The sequence below is a fragment of the Saccopteryx leptura genome, chromosome 6 (assembly GCF_036850995.1).
Source record: "Saccopteryx leptura isolate mSacLep1 chromosome 6, mSacLep1_pri_phased_curated, whole genome shotgun sequence".
Taxonomy (NCBI): domain Eukaryota; kingdom Metazoa; phylum Chordata; class Mammalia; order Chiroptera; family Emballonuridae; genus Saccopteryx; species Saccopteryx leptura.
In genome coordinates this window covers 132,158,070-132,174,760 of record NC_089508.1, presented here as the reverse complement: position 1 = coordinate 132,174,760, position 16,691 = coordinate 132,158,070, and the positions used below count along the sequence as shown (strand labels likewise).

Genomic DNA, 16,691 nt, shown 5'->3' with positions numbered 1-16,691 from the left:
GATCCACCCGGCACGCCCACCAGGGGAGATGGTCTGCCCACCAGGGGGCGATGCTCTGCCCCTCCGGGGTGTCGCTCTGCCGCAACCAGAGCCACTTGAGCGCCTGGGGCAGAGGCCAAGGAGCCATCCCTAGCGCCCGGGCCATCTTTGCTCCAGTGGAGCCTTGGCTGCGGGAGGGGAAGAGAGAGACAGAGAGGAAAGGGGGGGGTGGAGAAGCAAATGGGCGCCTCTCCTATGTGCCCTGGGCAGGAATCGAACCCGGGTCCCCCGCACGCCAGGCCGACGCTCTACCGCTGAGCCAACCGGCCAGGGCCTTTTTTTTTTTTTTTTAAAGAGAGAAGCATCAACTTTTTTCCATACTTAGTTATTCCATTTAGCTGTGCACTCATTGGTTGCTTCTCCTCTGTGCCCTGATCAGGGATCAAACCAGTGCCTTGGTGTGCTGGGATGATGCTCCATCCATTGGGCCACCCAGTCAGGGCTATTGATTGATTCTTTTTTTTTTTTTTTTAATTTAATTTTATTTATTTTAGAAAGGAGAGAGAGAGAGGGAGAGAGAGAGAGAGAGAAGAGAGACAGACAGAGAGAGAGAAGGGGGGGGAGGAGCTGGAAGCATCAACTCCCATATGTGCCTTGACCAGGCAAGCCCAGGGTTTCGAACCGGTGACCTCAGCATTCCAGGTCGACGCTTTATCCACTGCGCCACCACAGGTCAGGCTGATTGATTCTTACATGTGCCCTGACATGACCAGGGATCAAACCTGCAACCTTGGTGTTTTGGAATGATGCTCTAACCCAGTGGTCCCCAATCCCTAAGCCGCAGACCAGTACTGGTCTGTGGGCCATTTGGTACCGGTTCACAGAGAAAGAATAAATAACTTAAATTATTTTTGTTTTATTTATATTTAAGTCTGAACAATTTTATTTTTTAAAAATGACCAGATTCCTTGTGTTACATCTGTCTAAGACTCACCCTTGACGCTTGTCTCGGTCATGTGATACATTTATCCGTCCCACCCTAAAGGCCGGTCCGTGAAAATATTTTTTGACATTAAACCGGTCCGTGGCCCAAAAAAGGTTGAGGACCACTGCTCTAACCAACTGAGCTACCTGGCTAGGATCAGTTGATTATTAATTAAACTAGGTGTTTTATAACCTTATTTTCAGAAGCTCAAGATAATTTTAGGAGGCAGTAGATAGCAAGTACATAGCTATCTTGAAATGTCTTCTAAAGTTTCATTGAATTCTTCCTGTTTTTTAAATTTGCTTTCATTATTGAGAATAGTTACTGTACTAAACTGGCTGCCTGGTTCTAAGTTGACATAGTTATTGTGTTACTGAGTTTCTATTTGGCAGCTTACTGAAGCAGGACCTGACATTGTTTTACAAAAAGACCTCTGTGTTTGCCTTTCTTTAAAAATATATATATATATTTTTTTCATTTTTTCTGAAGCTGGAAACAGGGAGAGACAGTCAGACAGACTCCCGCATGCGCCCGACCGGGATCCACCCGGCACGCCCACCATGGGGCGACGCTCTGCCCACCAGGGGGCGATGCTCTGCCCATCCTGGGCGTCGCCATGTTGCGACCAGAGCCACTCTAGCGCCTGGGGCAGAGGCCACAGAGCCATCCCCAGCGCCCGGGCCATCTGGCCATCTTTGCTCCAATGGAGCCTTGGCTGCGGGAGGGGAAGAGAGAGACAGAGAGGAAAGCACGGCGGAGGGGTGGAGAAGCAAATGGGCGCTTCTCCTGTGTGCCCTGGCCGGAATCGAACCCGGGTCCTCCGCACGCTAGGCCGACGCTCTACCGCTGAGCCAACCGGCCAGGGCCTAAAAATATTTTTACTTATTGACTTAGGAAGAGAGAGTGAGAGACAAACATCAATCTGTTCCTGTATGTACACTGACCCAGGATTGAACCCACAACCTTTGCACATCAGGGCAACACTCCAACCAACTGAGCTGTCTGGCCAGGGCTGTGTGTGCCTTTTGACATACCAGATGCAGAGGAGCTCTGCAGCTTTTCCTTGGGGCCTGGCACACTCAACTCCTGCAGTGTAAATCTTAGGCACAAGTTCAGTCTTGAATATTTTGGAATGTCTTTGCCAGTATTTTTTTCATAAATTATAATAGTTTATTGTAGAGAAAAAAAAAGGATTAATACTTGAGGGAACTAGAAAGTTACTGTACTTCTACTACCCAGAAATTACTGTTAGTATCTTAATGCATAGCCTTTTGCATTCTTTCTAAGCATATAAATATGTACCCCCCCCCCCCCCAAAAGTGAGGTCATACTATATAGGTACTTGGCTTCCAACCTCGTAAAATAATCTTGACTACTATATGGATATACCACACTTGATTTATCCATACACACTAAGGCTATTTCTAGTCTTCTGGTATTATAAATAATACTCTGTCAATATCTTTTTGCATTTATCTTTGTGTACTAGTGTCATTGATTTTCATTTATGGTTCTTTCACTAGAATTTCTGAATTGACACATAGTTCCAAACTGACTCCTGGAAAGATTGAATCATAAACTGTGGATACTTTTTAAAGAATAAAAATCATTTCATGTCAACGTTGACTAGAAGTATAAGAAAGAAAATACTTTCATAAGTGTAATGACCTGTCTTTGCGGAGAAGCAGGACAAGCTGGTGTGTGGTCTTTGTGAGGGAACGGTTCATGTCCCTCACCCCTTAAGCCCCACTTCACATGCTAGCAGGCATCATTTGGAAAGGTTTAGTGCTGAAGAAAACTGAAACTCGGAAACTTTGGAGTTAAAATGCTAATTTAATCTGATGTTGAATTTCTTCTTTCCTAAGTTAAATTGTATCAGTCTTTCTACTCTTTGACTCTGATATCCTTTCTCTTAGATCATTTCTAATGCAAAGAACACAGTCCAAGGATTTAAAAGATTTCATGGCCGAGCATTCTCTGATCCATTTGTAGAGGCAGAAAAATCTAACCTTGCATATGATATTGTTCATTTGCCCACTGGATTAACAGGTATAAAGGTAAGGTTCTCAAGTTCCTTGTGATTAAAATACAGCATTTTATTTCATTAAGACAGTGTATATATTATCATCGTTCTGATTTTGTGTTGTCAAGAAAATGCGAAGAGCAGGCAAAGAAATCCATACTTTTAAGTTACTAGCCAAATGTATGGGCATACTCTTAACATTATAAATTAGATTGGAAAAGAGTTTTTTTTAGGAAAAGGGAGTTTAGTCTTTGATATCTCTGGGTTATCTAGAAGAGTCTCTCTGTGAAGCATGCAGTGAACTAATCTTTCAAAAGAAATGTGCTGAGGAATAGTAGGGGGCATGGCATTGCCTCTCTAGCACTCAGAAGTGTAAGGAGACTCTAAGAGGTGGTTGAGCTTTCCAGGCAAGTAAGTTTAGAGAGGAGAATTGGTGTTTGAGGCATTCCATTTGGAAAAATAAGAATCATAGGAATAGGCTAAAATCCAAGAGATGGTGAGAATTGGGAGAAAAGGTAGTCGATTGTGCCATTATAGCCGAGAATCAATTGAAGTTAGAGGTGAAGAATTCTGGTAACTAAAGATTGATCCTTGGGTTTACTTAGGATTTCTGGGGCAATAATCTCAAAACAATTTGAATGACCTAGTTAGGGGTAAAGCTGAGAAGGAGAAAGGAAGGAGGTGAGGAAATGGTGGTGGGGGATACTTATTAAGAAAAAAATAGGACAGATATTGGCAAATTTAGTCCACCATTGCAAGAGCCAAAGAAGAAAGATACTAGGGAGAAGACCTGGGAGTTAAGTGGATCTAAGTACAAGGGTGGAGGAGTTGACTAAGACTAGACAAATAGGGAAGAAGAGGTAGCTTAGAAAGAGGCTGGAAGGTTATTTTCCCATCTTTATCATGCAGTAAAACGAGAAACTGTTAGTCTGTAAACCAGAATACATTTATGGTTTGGATGGGGAGCAAGGAGGTGAGGAGCAAGTAGCTTTCAAGCTGCTTTGGAGCAGCAGATTAAAAGAAGATAGTGCTGTTTTCTGGTCTGGATTGTAGTTGGGATATACATGGGATGGGGTTTATCCTAGGCAACCTTTCAACATTTAAAGTTTGCAACTCTTGTCAAAGTTACAGACTTTCATCCAGGGTGTAGGACATTTTGAAGCTTTGTTCTTTAATCATTCCTTAATTCACCAAGCATTTATTCTCTTGGGTCTGTCAGGTGCTAGGGTTATAGCAGTGAATGAATTAGAGTAAAACCGTGTTCTCAGGGTAGAGAGAATTTTAACTGGGGAGGTGATAATAAAGTCAGCATAGTAAAAGTAAAACTCAGTATGTCAGATGGTAAACTGGTTTTTCTGGTACACCCCTTTACAGAGGGCAGTGGGGCTCATGGTGAGCTATACTAGTTTGCTTCTGCACAGGTAAATTGTCTCAGGGTTCCCTCCCCCCCCCCCCCCCCCATTTTTCTGAAGCTGGAAACGGGGAGGCAGTCAGACAGACTCCCGTATGCGCCTGACCGGGATCCACCCGGCATGCCCACCAGGGGGCGATGCTCCGCCCATCTGGGGCGTCACTCTGTTGCATCCAGAGCCATTCTAGCGCCTGAGGCAGAGGCCACAGAGCCATCCCCAGCGCCCAGGCCATCTTTGCTCCAATGGAGCCTCGGCTGCAGGAGGGGAAGAGAGAGACAGAGAGGAAGGAGAGGGGGAGGGGTGGAGAAGCAGATGGGCGCTTCTTTTGTGTGCCCTGGCCGGGAATCGAACCCGGGACTCTTGCACGCCAGGCCGACACTCTACCACTGAGCCAACCAGCAAGGGCCTGTCTCAGGTTTTGTTGGCTGTCACATTGTTTACACAGTGGGCCTCATCTCCAAGTAGCATGTCCATGTTATAAAGCTAAAAGTGACCTTCAGCCTGACCGGGCAGTGGTGCAGTGGATGGAGCAACGAACTGGGATGCAGAGGACTCAGGTTTGAGATCCCAAGGTCGCCGGCTTGAGCGTGGGCTCATCTGGTTTGAGCAAGGCTCATCAGCTTGGACCCAAGGTTGCTGCTTTGAGCAAGGGGTTACTCAGTCTGCTGTAGCCCCACGGTCAAGGCACATAGGAGAAAGCAATCAACGAACAACTAAGGTGCCACAACGAAGAATTGATACTTCACATCTCTTTCCCTTCCTGTCTGTCCCTCTCTCTTTACTCTGTCACAAAATAAATAAATAAAAGTGACCTTCAGTTTTTCTTCCAAAACTATGGTAACTTTTCTTTAGTTACCCTTTAAGATAATGTTCCATTGATGATGTGAGACATTGCTCATTTTAAACCTTAGGACATGAAAAAATGTAGTAAATCTATATCCTTTTGTTATTTTATTGCAGGTGACATATATGGAGGAAGAACGAAATTTTACCACAGAACAGGTGACTGCCATGCTTTTGTCTAAACTGAAGGAGACAGCAGAAAGTGTTCTTAAAAAGCCTGCTGTGGACTGTGTTGTCTCGGTGAGTTTGAGTCCTATTCATTAGTGGGAACTTGCATGAAGAAGCATTTGCATTTTAGCTGCAAATAACATTTTTGCCTTAGGTTGTATGATTTTAAGAATTTATTAGGCCATGGCCAGTTGGCTCAGCAGTAGAGCGGAAGCCTAGTGTGTGGAAGTTCAGAGTTTCATTCCTGGTCAGTGCACACAGGAGAAGTGACCGTCTGCTTCTCCACCCCTCCTCCTCTCTCTCTCTTTTTCCCTCCTGCAGCCATGGCTCGAATAGTTTGAGCAAAGTTCGCCCTGGGTGCTGATGATGGCTCCATGGCCTTGGCTTCAACTGAGCTGAAATAGCTTGGTTGCAGAGCAACAGAGCAGCGGCCCCAGATGGGCAGAACATCACCTGGTCGGGGGCTTGCTGGGTGGATCCCGGTTAGGGTGTATGCAGGAGTAGTCTGTCTCTGCCTTCTGCCTCTCAATTAAAAAAAAATTATCAAACTAGTCTTCATTTTCTTTAAGTTTCTTTTCTGGCCCCTAGTTATTGCTCAGGCCTCATCTGTTACTCTGCCTAATAAAATAAAGACTTATATCAAAGCCCACTTCTTCCTGGATTTCCTCTAGCACTGAGCATAGTGTTTGGTAGCCACTCATTTGTTAAATTAGTTGAATATTCTCAATGAGAAATGTTCTTTTTCTTCATTTCTATCTCTGAATCTTTGCTGTCACTGTATCTAGCACTAAAGGCAAGGAGCAATATCTTTCTAATATCCCTGTTTAGGTGTTAGTCTGGCTGTTTGTAGCTTTGTGCTTGTATGATGGAGTCCTTAGAAATTGTTGGAATTTGGGCAGCTGTATTGGCTTTGTCACTAAATTTCCTTATTCTATATCTGTTATCTTATATTTTATTTGTGTTCTCTTATTGGTGCATTGATTGACAAAGCAAGGACTGTTAGGTGGCTTTTTTACTCCAGTCTGTTTGGTGGAGTCCTTAGTTCTCAGCTGCTAGTAAAGCATAACTGACATTTGTTGGGAGGGATTGGATTATGGTTGTTGGAACACATTCTGGGGGCACAAAGAATAGAAATGCTACTTCTCTTAAAGATTCCATACAGATTCTGCATTTTCTTAGATGCTTTCTGCCTTTCCTGAACTCTTTATTGGTCCACCAGATTTGTCCTCATTTCCCCATCTAGTCCCTTTAATATTGGTCCTGAATTATGCTCAGTGTACAAGTAAAATTTATGTAAAATGATGGAATGCCTGAGTGGCTTTTTCAGCATTTTGAACAAGTTTAATGGTGATGTGTTAAGTTGTTTTTGCATGGGTCCTCAAGACTGCATTGAGTTTCAGTAATTTGCTAAGATAGTGGTCGGCAAACTCATTAGTCAATAGAGCCAAATATCAACAGTACAACGATTGAAATTTCTTTTGAGAGCCAAATTTTTTAAACTTAAACTGTATAGGTAGGTACATTGTTATTTACTTAATTAAGGTACTCCTAAGCTGGCCTTTGCTAAAAACTCAAGGGGCCAAAGAGCTGCATGTGGCTCGCGAGCCGTGGTTTGCCGACTACTGTGCTAGGAGAATTCACAAGACTCCCCATATAGCTGTAGTTACAATTAAGGGTTTTTACAGCAAAATCAACAAAAGGAAAGGTACATGGGCACTGTTGGGAGTCCCCTTTTCATGGAGTCCTACCGGCTGTACTTAATTCTTTCAGCAATAAGTTGTGACAACATGTATGAAAATACCATACACCAGGGAAGGTCTTACTGTAGCTTAAGGTGTCCAGGGTTTCTATTGGGGGTCAGTCATGTAGGTACCCTGTGTCAGTATGTACCAAAATTACAGACTTCCAAAAGGAAAGTAAGTAATCTGCATAATGTGTTATAGAAATAGTTTAGGCACAGTGACTTAACATTTAGGGAAATTTTTGTATCAACTTAGGGAACTGTTTATCATTCATGTTCCTGGATGCTAGGAAAGGGCCAGCCTTGTCATTAGACCTTTCTAAGGATAGCATCTCTGGACTTTATGTGAACTCTCTTCTACAAAGTAACTACTTTAGCTCTTGGGTACTAGTGGTGTATCTGATCACTGTGTAAATAGAGCCTGGGTGTGTTTTGTTTTATAGATTATTAAAATATAAACTTGATATTTTTAGGGAGGTAATAGCTCAGTGTTCAAAAATCAAATGTGTAGAAAGGAGGGCTTATGGGAAGCTTCAGCACCCTCGCTATTGAGTACGTAGTTTTCCTTCCCAAGGGTACCAGTTTTACTACTTTGCAGACCTTTCCAGAGGTTTTTATGTACTGAAGCAAATATAGCTAGGTCCTTTTTTACTTTCACTTTTTGTTTGACAAGGTTTGGACAATTTATCTTGTATTTGTTCCATAGCAGTCAGGAAGTGCATCAGTCCTTTTAGTGGCTGCAGGGTACTCCAGTTTATGGGGTACTTACTTAACCAAGTCCTTTTGCTGGACGTTCAGGTTTTTGTTTTTTATTGTAAAGAATGCTGCACTGAGCAAACTTGAACAACTATCATTTTGTTCTTATATATTTGTAGGATTTTTAGGCTAAATTCTTAGAAGTGCAGTTGCTGGGACAAAGGTTATGTGTTCAGTAGTCCCCTTTTTATTCGTCGTTTTGCTTTCTGTGGTTTCAGTTACATGCAGTGAACCTCAATCCAAATATATTAAATGGAAAATTCCAGAAATAAGCAATTTATAAATTATAAGTTGCATGCTGTTCTGAGTCCTTCTCTGACTGCCAGTCTGAACCATCCCCTTGTCCAGCATATCCACAATGTATGATATTTTGAGATGAGGCCACACTCAACTTTTATTGCAGTGTTTTGTGTAATTGTTCCATTTTATTATTAGGTGTTAATCTTTTACTGTGCCTAATTTATAAACTTTGTCACAGGTATATATAGGAAGAAAACATTATATCTAAGGCTCAATACTATCCTCAATTTTAGGCATCCATGGGGGTTCTTGGAACATATCCTGCCACAGATAAGGGGGACTACTGTATTTGTTTAATTGCCCTTCAAAAATTTGTTTAATTTTTAAATTTGTTTAATTGCTCTTCAAAGAATTTGTACTAATTTACACTTCTACCTGCAATGTACTGAGAGGGTTTATTTGACCTCAACCTCACCAGCACACCTTACTGGTGCCTTAGCTAATTCTTTTTTTTTAATCCAGTGAGAGGAGAGGAGGCAGAGAGACAGACTCCTGCATGGACCCTGATTGGGATCCACCCAGCAAGCCTACTGCTAGGTGATGCTCTGCTCATTTGGGGCGGGCTTTGTTGCTCAGCAACTGAGCTTTTTTTAGTGCCTGAGGTGGAGGCCATGGAGCCATCCTCAATGCCAGGGGCCAACTCGCTCCAATCGAGCCATCACTGCAGGACGAGAAGAGAGAGAGAGAGAGAAGTAAGAGAGGGAGGAGGAGAAGCAGATGGGTGTTTTTCCTGAGTGACCTGACCGGGAATTGAACCCAGGACATTCACACGCCAGGTTGACGTTTTACCACTGAGCCAACTGGGCAGGGCTGCCTTAGCTAATTCTGATAGAAGAGTAATGGTATCATTAAAATATTTTCCTCTTTAGGTGAAATGAAGTTGAACATTTTAAAATTTAAGAGCCATTTTTAATTTCCATTTTTGTGAAATGTTCCTGTTTTTTCATTTTGAGTTTATGCTTTCCATTTAAAAAAATATTGATTTTAGAGAGAGAGAGAGAGAGAGAGAGAGAGAGAAACATTGACCTGTTGTTCTACTTATCCGTGCATTCATTGGTTGATTCTTGTATGTGCCCTATTCGGGGATCAAACCCACAACTTTGGTGTACCTGGATGGTGCTCTAACTAATTGAATACCTGGTAGAGCAATTTTCTTTTTTATCTGTAGGTCTTAATTTATTAGATTAGCTCTTTGCACTTTTATGATGTGAGTTGCAAATATTTTCCCCATTTTGGTCATTAGAATTTTTTACGAGACAAAAAATACCTTTTTCTTCTGGGTTTTCTGTTATATTTAGAAAACCCCTTGCCTGACCAGGTGGTGGCGCAGTGGATAGAGTGTTGGGCTGGGATGTGGAGGACCCAGGTTCAAGACCCCGAGGTTGCCAGCTTGAGCTCGGGCTCATCTGGTTTGAGCAAGGCTTGCCAGCTTGAGCCCAAGGTCCCTGGCTGGAGCAAGGGGTTACTCAGTCTGCTGTAGCCCCACGGTCAAGGCACATATGAGAAAGCAATCAATGAAAAACTAGGATGCTGCAAAGAGGAATTGATGCTTCTCGTCTCTTTCCCTTCCTGTCTCTGTCCCTTTTTCTGACTCTCTCTCTCTGTCACAAAAAAAAAAAAAAGAAGAAAACCCTTTCCTACACTGTTGTTAAAATTTTAGTCTGGTACTCTTGATTTTTTTTTAACATTTAAGTCCTTGATTTGACCAATATTTTGGTATAAAATGTGCATTAGCAATGCAACTTTATTATTTTCTGTATGGCTGGCTACCCATTTGTCTAAATGGATATTCAGGATAAATAAATATCCATCTGGACAAATACTAACTGAATAATCTAACTTTTCCATATTGGTTTGTTAAATTCCTTCATCGTATGCAGAATAAATTGCTATAGGTGCTTGAGGGTGTTTCTGGATTTTACTGTTTTTGGCGGGTATATCTTAACACATTGTTGACTGGCAATCTTTTTTATTTATTTATTTATTTTTTACAGAGACAGAGAGTGAGTCAGAGAGAGGGATAGACAGGGACAGACAGACAGGAACGGAGAGAGATGAGAAGCATCAATCATTAGTTTTTCATTGCGCGTTGCAACACCTTAGTTGTTCATTGATTGCTTTCTCATATGTGCCTTGACCGCGGGCCTTCAGCAGACCGAGTAACCCCTTGCTGGAGCCAGCGACCTTGGGTTCAAGCTGGTGGGCTTTTCCTCAAATGAGATGAGCCCACACTCAAGCTGGCAACCTTGGGGTCTCGAACCCGGGTCCTCTGCATCCCAGCCCGACGCTCTATCCACTGCGCCACCGCCTGGTCAGGCTGTTGACTGGCAATTTTATGCAGAAGTTACGTCATCTGTTTTTTTGTAATTGAGTATGAAAGTGAAACAATCTAAATAAACTTCAGTATACTTTATACATAATGAATTTGAAACTTTGTACATATTTGCTACATATTATATTTTATACATATTACATATTTTAGTAACTTTTTGGTGTGGTATACTATATAGCAATCACCTATGTGTAATGGTATACAACATGTTTTGCAAATATATCTGGTATCGCTGGGCTTTCCTTTTGAACATGCTTTATACATTCTAGTTGGATGTTTTTTTATACCAGTGACCACAGACCTGATGCTCCGTGGATCACTAAGGTTGACATTTACACCGAAATATTTGAATAATCCTCCAACGTTGGTGTAATATCATTTTCAATCCTCCCTTCTTCAGAATCACTTTCACTATCAGATCTTATTACATTTCCTTTTTGTCATTTTGGTGGTCTCATACCTGACTCATTACTGCAGGGGTCCCCAAACTTTTTACACAGGGGGCCAGTTCACTGTCCCTCAGACCGTTGGAGGGCCAGACTATAAAAAAACTATGAACAAATCCCTATGCACACTGCACATATCTTATTTTAAAGTAAAAAAACCAAAATAGAACAAAGACAATATTTAAAACAAGTAAATTTAAATCAACAAACTGACCAGTATTTCAGTGGGAACTATGCCCCTCTCACTGCCCACCAATGAAAGAGGTGCCCCTTCCGGAAGTGTGGCGGGGGCCGGATAAATGGCCTCAGGGGGCCGCAGCATTACTGTCTTCCCATAAACTATCAATTTCTACATCACTACAGTATATTTCAAAATCACTCGGACAGTCAGATAGTGTCTACATATAATTCATTGAAAAGTTCTTCACCTTCACAATCCATCATGGTTGAAACTTTTGTAATACTATAATTGTGGTAAAAACCTAAATATCAAGAAAAGTCACTTTTTTAATAAACTGAACAGGATTGAACACGACAAAGAAAGATTTTACAATACCCTTGATATGTGTGTTCAAACCGCGAGATGTTAGAAGATAGTCCAAGTTTAGACTGCTTGACACTGTGATTGTTTTTGTTTACCGTACCTTCGATCTCACACCTGGAGGAGTGGGAAGAAAAGGAGTCCGCATGAGAATATAGAATTAGAGAACGGTATGCTGTATTTCGAACTTCGACCCTCATGGCGAAGAGTCACAAATACAATAATCCTGTATCACCCTGAGTTTCAAAAATTAAAATAGCTAATGCAAGTGCAAACACAAGTTAACTTCTGAGTGGTCAACAATGTGTTAGGTGAGGAATCTGTTCATAATACAGTAAACTTTCAAATTTTTTTTTTTTTTTTTAGGTTCCTTGTTTCTATACTGATGCAGAAAGACGGTCAGTGATGGATGCAACACAGATTGCTGGTCTCAATTGCCTGAGATTAATGAATGAAACCACTGCAGGTAAGAGAGACTATTAACTCAAATTTTTGACTTGCTTCATCTTGAAGGTTGTAGAGTCTTAAAACCCTAAGGTTTTGTGTTTTTTATTTTGCTAACAGCACTTACACCTGTGTCAGTGGTTTTGGTCACTGACATAAATGAAGAGTTCCTCTGACCAGTACTTTTTCTGTATCTTTGTAGCACTTACTTTGGCATTCAATTATGTGGTTGTTTGGAAAGGAGTACATTTATTGTGTGGTTGGAGCAGCGCTTTAATTTCCAGGGTAGTCTTTCCTATGAAGTGTGGACTGGTGGAGTCTGAGGAGTGGGTGTAAAGCAGCATTTCAGGGACAGGGTTTGTGGGAGTGTTGAGATGTGGAGCAAATCCTGGAAAATATGTTTGGGGAAGTGGGGGAAGTGGTTTGGGAACAATTGCCAAGGTCACTGGAATTGGAAATTGGATTTGGAAACATTAAGGAACCCTAAGTGAATGTCAGCATTTAACTCTCTAAAGTAAATGTTCTTCATGAATAAATTATGCAAAACTTGTAAAGAATTTGATTCTTTCTAAAACATAGCATATGATGCAACTTCATTCACTATATACAGAGTCTGTTTTTTTCTATTTAAATAATTTTTAAGTTTACTTAGATAATACTATGTTGAATTTTTTTCTTATATAGTTGCTCTTGCATATGGAATCTACAAGCAAGATCTTCCTGCCTTAGAAGAAAAACCAAGAAATGTAGTTTTTGTAGACATGGGGCATTCTTCTTACCAAGTTTCTGTATGTGCATTTAATAGAGGAAAACTTAAAGTAAGTATATTTTTTTCTGGAAGATTATTATAAGTGTGTGGTAATTAGGAACTTGTGAGAGACAATTTAAATAAATATTAAAGGATTTTATTTCACTAACAGAAACTTCCTGTGAGCCATATGAACTAGAAACTAGGTACATAGGGGTGGGGTAGAAGTTTTAAGCCCAAAATTATTTATTAAGAGTTTGGCATGGTGTGAGGAAAAAGCTTTTAAGATTACTTAGCTTTCTTTCTCTCTTTATTAAATTGATTGATTTTAGAGAGAGAGAGAGAAGCATTTCATTTGTTGTTCCACTTAGTTGTGCATTCATTGTTTGCTACCGATATCTGCCCTAACTGGGGATTGAACCTGCAACCTTGGTGTTTTGGGATGACGCTCTGACGGAGCTAATTGGCCAGGCCCTTATTTTTTTTATCTCTAATATGGAGAAAATAATGCTTACCTGCAGGCTTATTAGGATTGTTGTTTTTTTTTGAAGCTGGAAACAGGGAGAGACAGACAGACTCCCGCATGTACCCGACCGGGATCCACCCAGCACGCCGCTCTGCCCACCAGGAGGCGATGCTCTGCCCATCTTGGGCGTCGCCATGTTGCGACCAGAGCCACTCTAGCGCCTGAGGCAGAGGCCACAGAGCCATCCCCAGCGGCCGGGCCATCTTTGCTCCAATGGAGCCTTGGCTGCGGGAGGGGAAGAGAGAGACAGAGAGGAAGGCGTGGCGGAGGGGTGGAGAAGCAAATGGCGCTTCTCCTGTGTGCCCTGGCCAGGAATCGAACCCGGGTCCTCCGCACGCTAGGCCGACGCTCTACCGCTGAGCCAACCGGCCAGGGCCTCCTTAGTTGTTTCTTGATTGCTTTCTCATATGTCCCTTGATGGGGGGGGTGCTACAGCAAAGCTAGTGACCCTTGCTCAAGCCAGCGATTATGGGTCTTGTCTATAATCCCACGCTCAAGCTAGAGAGCCCGCGCTCAAGCTGAATGAGCCCGCGCTAAAGTTGATGAGCCCATGCTCAAGCTGATGAGCCCACGCTCAGGCCAGTGACCTTGGGTTTCAAACCTGGGTCCTCTGCGTCCCAGTCTGATGCTCTATCCACTGTGCCACTGCCTGGTCAGGCAAGGATTATTTAACATGTAGTTCCTTGATGTTTTACACTGAGGATTGAGATTATTATAAAGGTATTCTCTTTCTTGCTCTTACGGTTTTGAGCCTTCTGGGCTAAGGATAGAGGAACTAGACCTTGATGGCTCAAAGAAACCAGGCTAGGAGTGGTATTCTAGGTTTCTGGGAATCTTAGACCTCTGGAGAAAGCAGTCTTGTATGCAGAGAAGTCTAGCAGTGTTAAAGATGGGGAGGGGCCAAGGTTCATCACAGTAACAGTTAAATTTGTTGGTGTATATACTATATGTTAGTTCCACAATAAGATATAAAAATTTTAGCTTGGTGATTTTTATCTGGAATTTGCTTAAGAACCACTTAATTTTTGAGTGTTTATTTGGGTTGTGTATCTGTGTTCTTGGTTCCAAGATCTAAATTGGCTTTCTTGCCTCAATTTGGGGATTGTTGGGGAGGGGTCTATTTATCCCAAACAAGTAGTTTGTTGTTAGGTTTGGAAGGCATTTTTTCTTTTTTGTACAGTTCTGTTACTCTGAAAACTCACCTTGGTTCTGGTTTATATTATTTTTAGGGTTTAAAAAAAATAGAAAACAAATCTTTGGGGTGGTTGGAAAATGAGAAGTTTGTGATTTTAACTATGAACACTGAATCAATTGTAATTTTGAGTGTTTAAACTTTACTTGGATTACTAATAGGATTATTTCTAAAATTCTGTACTTTAAACCTTTTAAATAGAAGGTAGTGGTCATAGATAGCCTTTGCTTTGTGTTAAAGGGTTGTCAGTTTTCCAATTAAAGTTTAATTTTAAAAATACTAGTTATTAAAGATCCCATGTGGAAAGAAAAACATACTCAAAATCTTCAACAGTTTGGTGTGTTTCATTCTTCTCTTTTAAGAAAACAAAATTGGAAACACACCGTATTTCAGTTCTGTCATGTTTTTCTTTAGTTAACAGATTTAGAAATCTCCCCATGACATTTAACATACTTCAAAGAGATTGTTTTTATTGGCGTTAATCCTTCATAAGGATGTCATTGCTTATTTAACCTATCTTGTATTAACTGAATCTGATTAGCTCTAGATTGCTTCTAATCTGTTATAGATTTGGAAAATGGGTAACCCAAATGGATAAGACTTCTGTGTTAAGTAGAAACAGATTGCTGGGAGTTAAGGCTTAGCATTTGTCCTGGTAGTAAGCTTTGGTATTATTCACAGTTTTGTGATAGCAATAACACTAGAACTGTGTACATGACATATTAGTTAGTATATTTGGCCTTGGATATGTAATTGCTGTTTGGAATCAGATATGTGTAGAGGAGAAGGCGTGGGTTTTGAAATTGATGATCCTGGGTTTTGAATTCTATTTCTACACTTACTAGGTTTGTGACCTGCAGAGATCATTTGATCTGTGTAGGTTTGTAGCATCATCTGTAAATTGGGGTTTACACTGTCTCTTCACAGTGGTTTTAACAATGATTAAATGACACATGCACTTTGCCCTGTTTGAACCTTAATGTCTTGCGCACCCCTTATTACATTTTACTCATTAAATATATTTATGATAAAATCTTAAATTGCTTTATTTTTGAATTAATTATCTCTTTTCTAAGGTTCTGGCCACTGCATTTGACACAACACTGGGAGGCAGAAAATTTGATGAGGTGTTAGTAAATCACTTCTGTGAAGAATTTGGAAAGAAATATAAGCTAGACATAAAGTCCAAAATCCGTGCATTATTACGACTATCTCAAGAGTGTGAGAAACTTAAGAAATTGATGAGTGCAAATGCTTCAGATCTCCCTTTGAGCATCGAGTGTTTTATGAATGATGTTGATGTATCTGGAACTATGAATAGGTAACTATATTAATATTTTGACATTAAACTGAACTGTGATTTTTCTCCACTTCTATTAGCCTTAATTAGCTAATTGTTGAAATCATCATTGTTATATGATAATTTCAGTTCTATAGGTAAAAATCAGAGGCCATTCAGAATCATGCTGTTTATATAAAGGTTGGGTTTGGTTATTCTAATAATGTAGACTAATGTTTTTGTTTTGATTAATTGATGACTGCAGGAAGTTGGTAATTCTTACATGTGCATGAATTATACATATAATTACCAGTTTTCATAAAATTAGGGCAAAGTGCTTTAATACAGAATTATGTTGAGTTTGATTTAGTCACTGGTTCAGAAATTGGTGTTTTGGGAAGTTCAGGATCACTTGAAGACAACATCTCTTTTTGTACAATGCTACAAGAATTGAGTTATTGCTGTTTCAGGACTGTCCTCAGAAATGTTATTTTTACTGTTGTCTGAGTGTTACTGTTGTCAGGTTGGGTTGGTTGGGTGGTGTAGTGAGAATGAGATATTCTTTAGATGTGAACTATATTGGTAGAATTTAGGCAAGACTGATGGTTTGTTTGGAGAAAGGTGGCCTTAAAAAATTGAGGTGGAATTTAAATTGCTTCCAATCTGCTAGAATTAGATTATTGTGCTTAGTAACCAGATTTGTAGTCACCTTTCCCCACTTTTTGAAAGTGATGATTTCCATTTTTATTCAGTAACAGTTTTGTATGTGTTGGTAGTGGGGATGGGGTATAGGGGCGTACCAGTATGTGTTTCAGAAATTGTGAGTAGAATGTTACATGATTATGAGAGTCCAATATATATTTATTATACTTAATAAAAAATTTTAATTTGATTTGAGAGAGAGAAACATCAATTTGTTGTTCCATCCATTCATGCATTTGCTGGTTGATTTTTTAATGTGCCCTGACAAGGGATC

General features: G+C 40.7%; 1 protein-coding gene across 1 annotated transcript in view; it reads left to right on the top strand.

Moving 5' to 3' along the window:
- HSPA4 (heat shock protein family A (Hsp70) member 4) overlaps positions 1-16,691 on the top strand; it is a 58,634-nt gene that overhangs the window by 23,319 nt on the left and 18,624 nt on the right. The window contains exons 3-7 of the mRNA XM_066344147.1: positions 2,881-3,021; positions 5,360-5,482; positions 11,893-11,992; positions 12,655-12,788; positions 15,513-15,757. Of these exons, the coding sequence (XP_066200244.1) occupies positions 2,881-3,021; positions 5,360-5,482; positions 11,893-11,992; positions 12,655-12,788; positions 15,513-15,757 (743 nt within the window). The remainder of the gene's footprint in view (positions 1-2,880; positions 3,022-5,359; positions 5,483-11,892; positions 11,993-12,654; positions 12,789-15,512; positions 15,758-16,691) is intronic.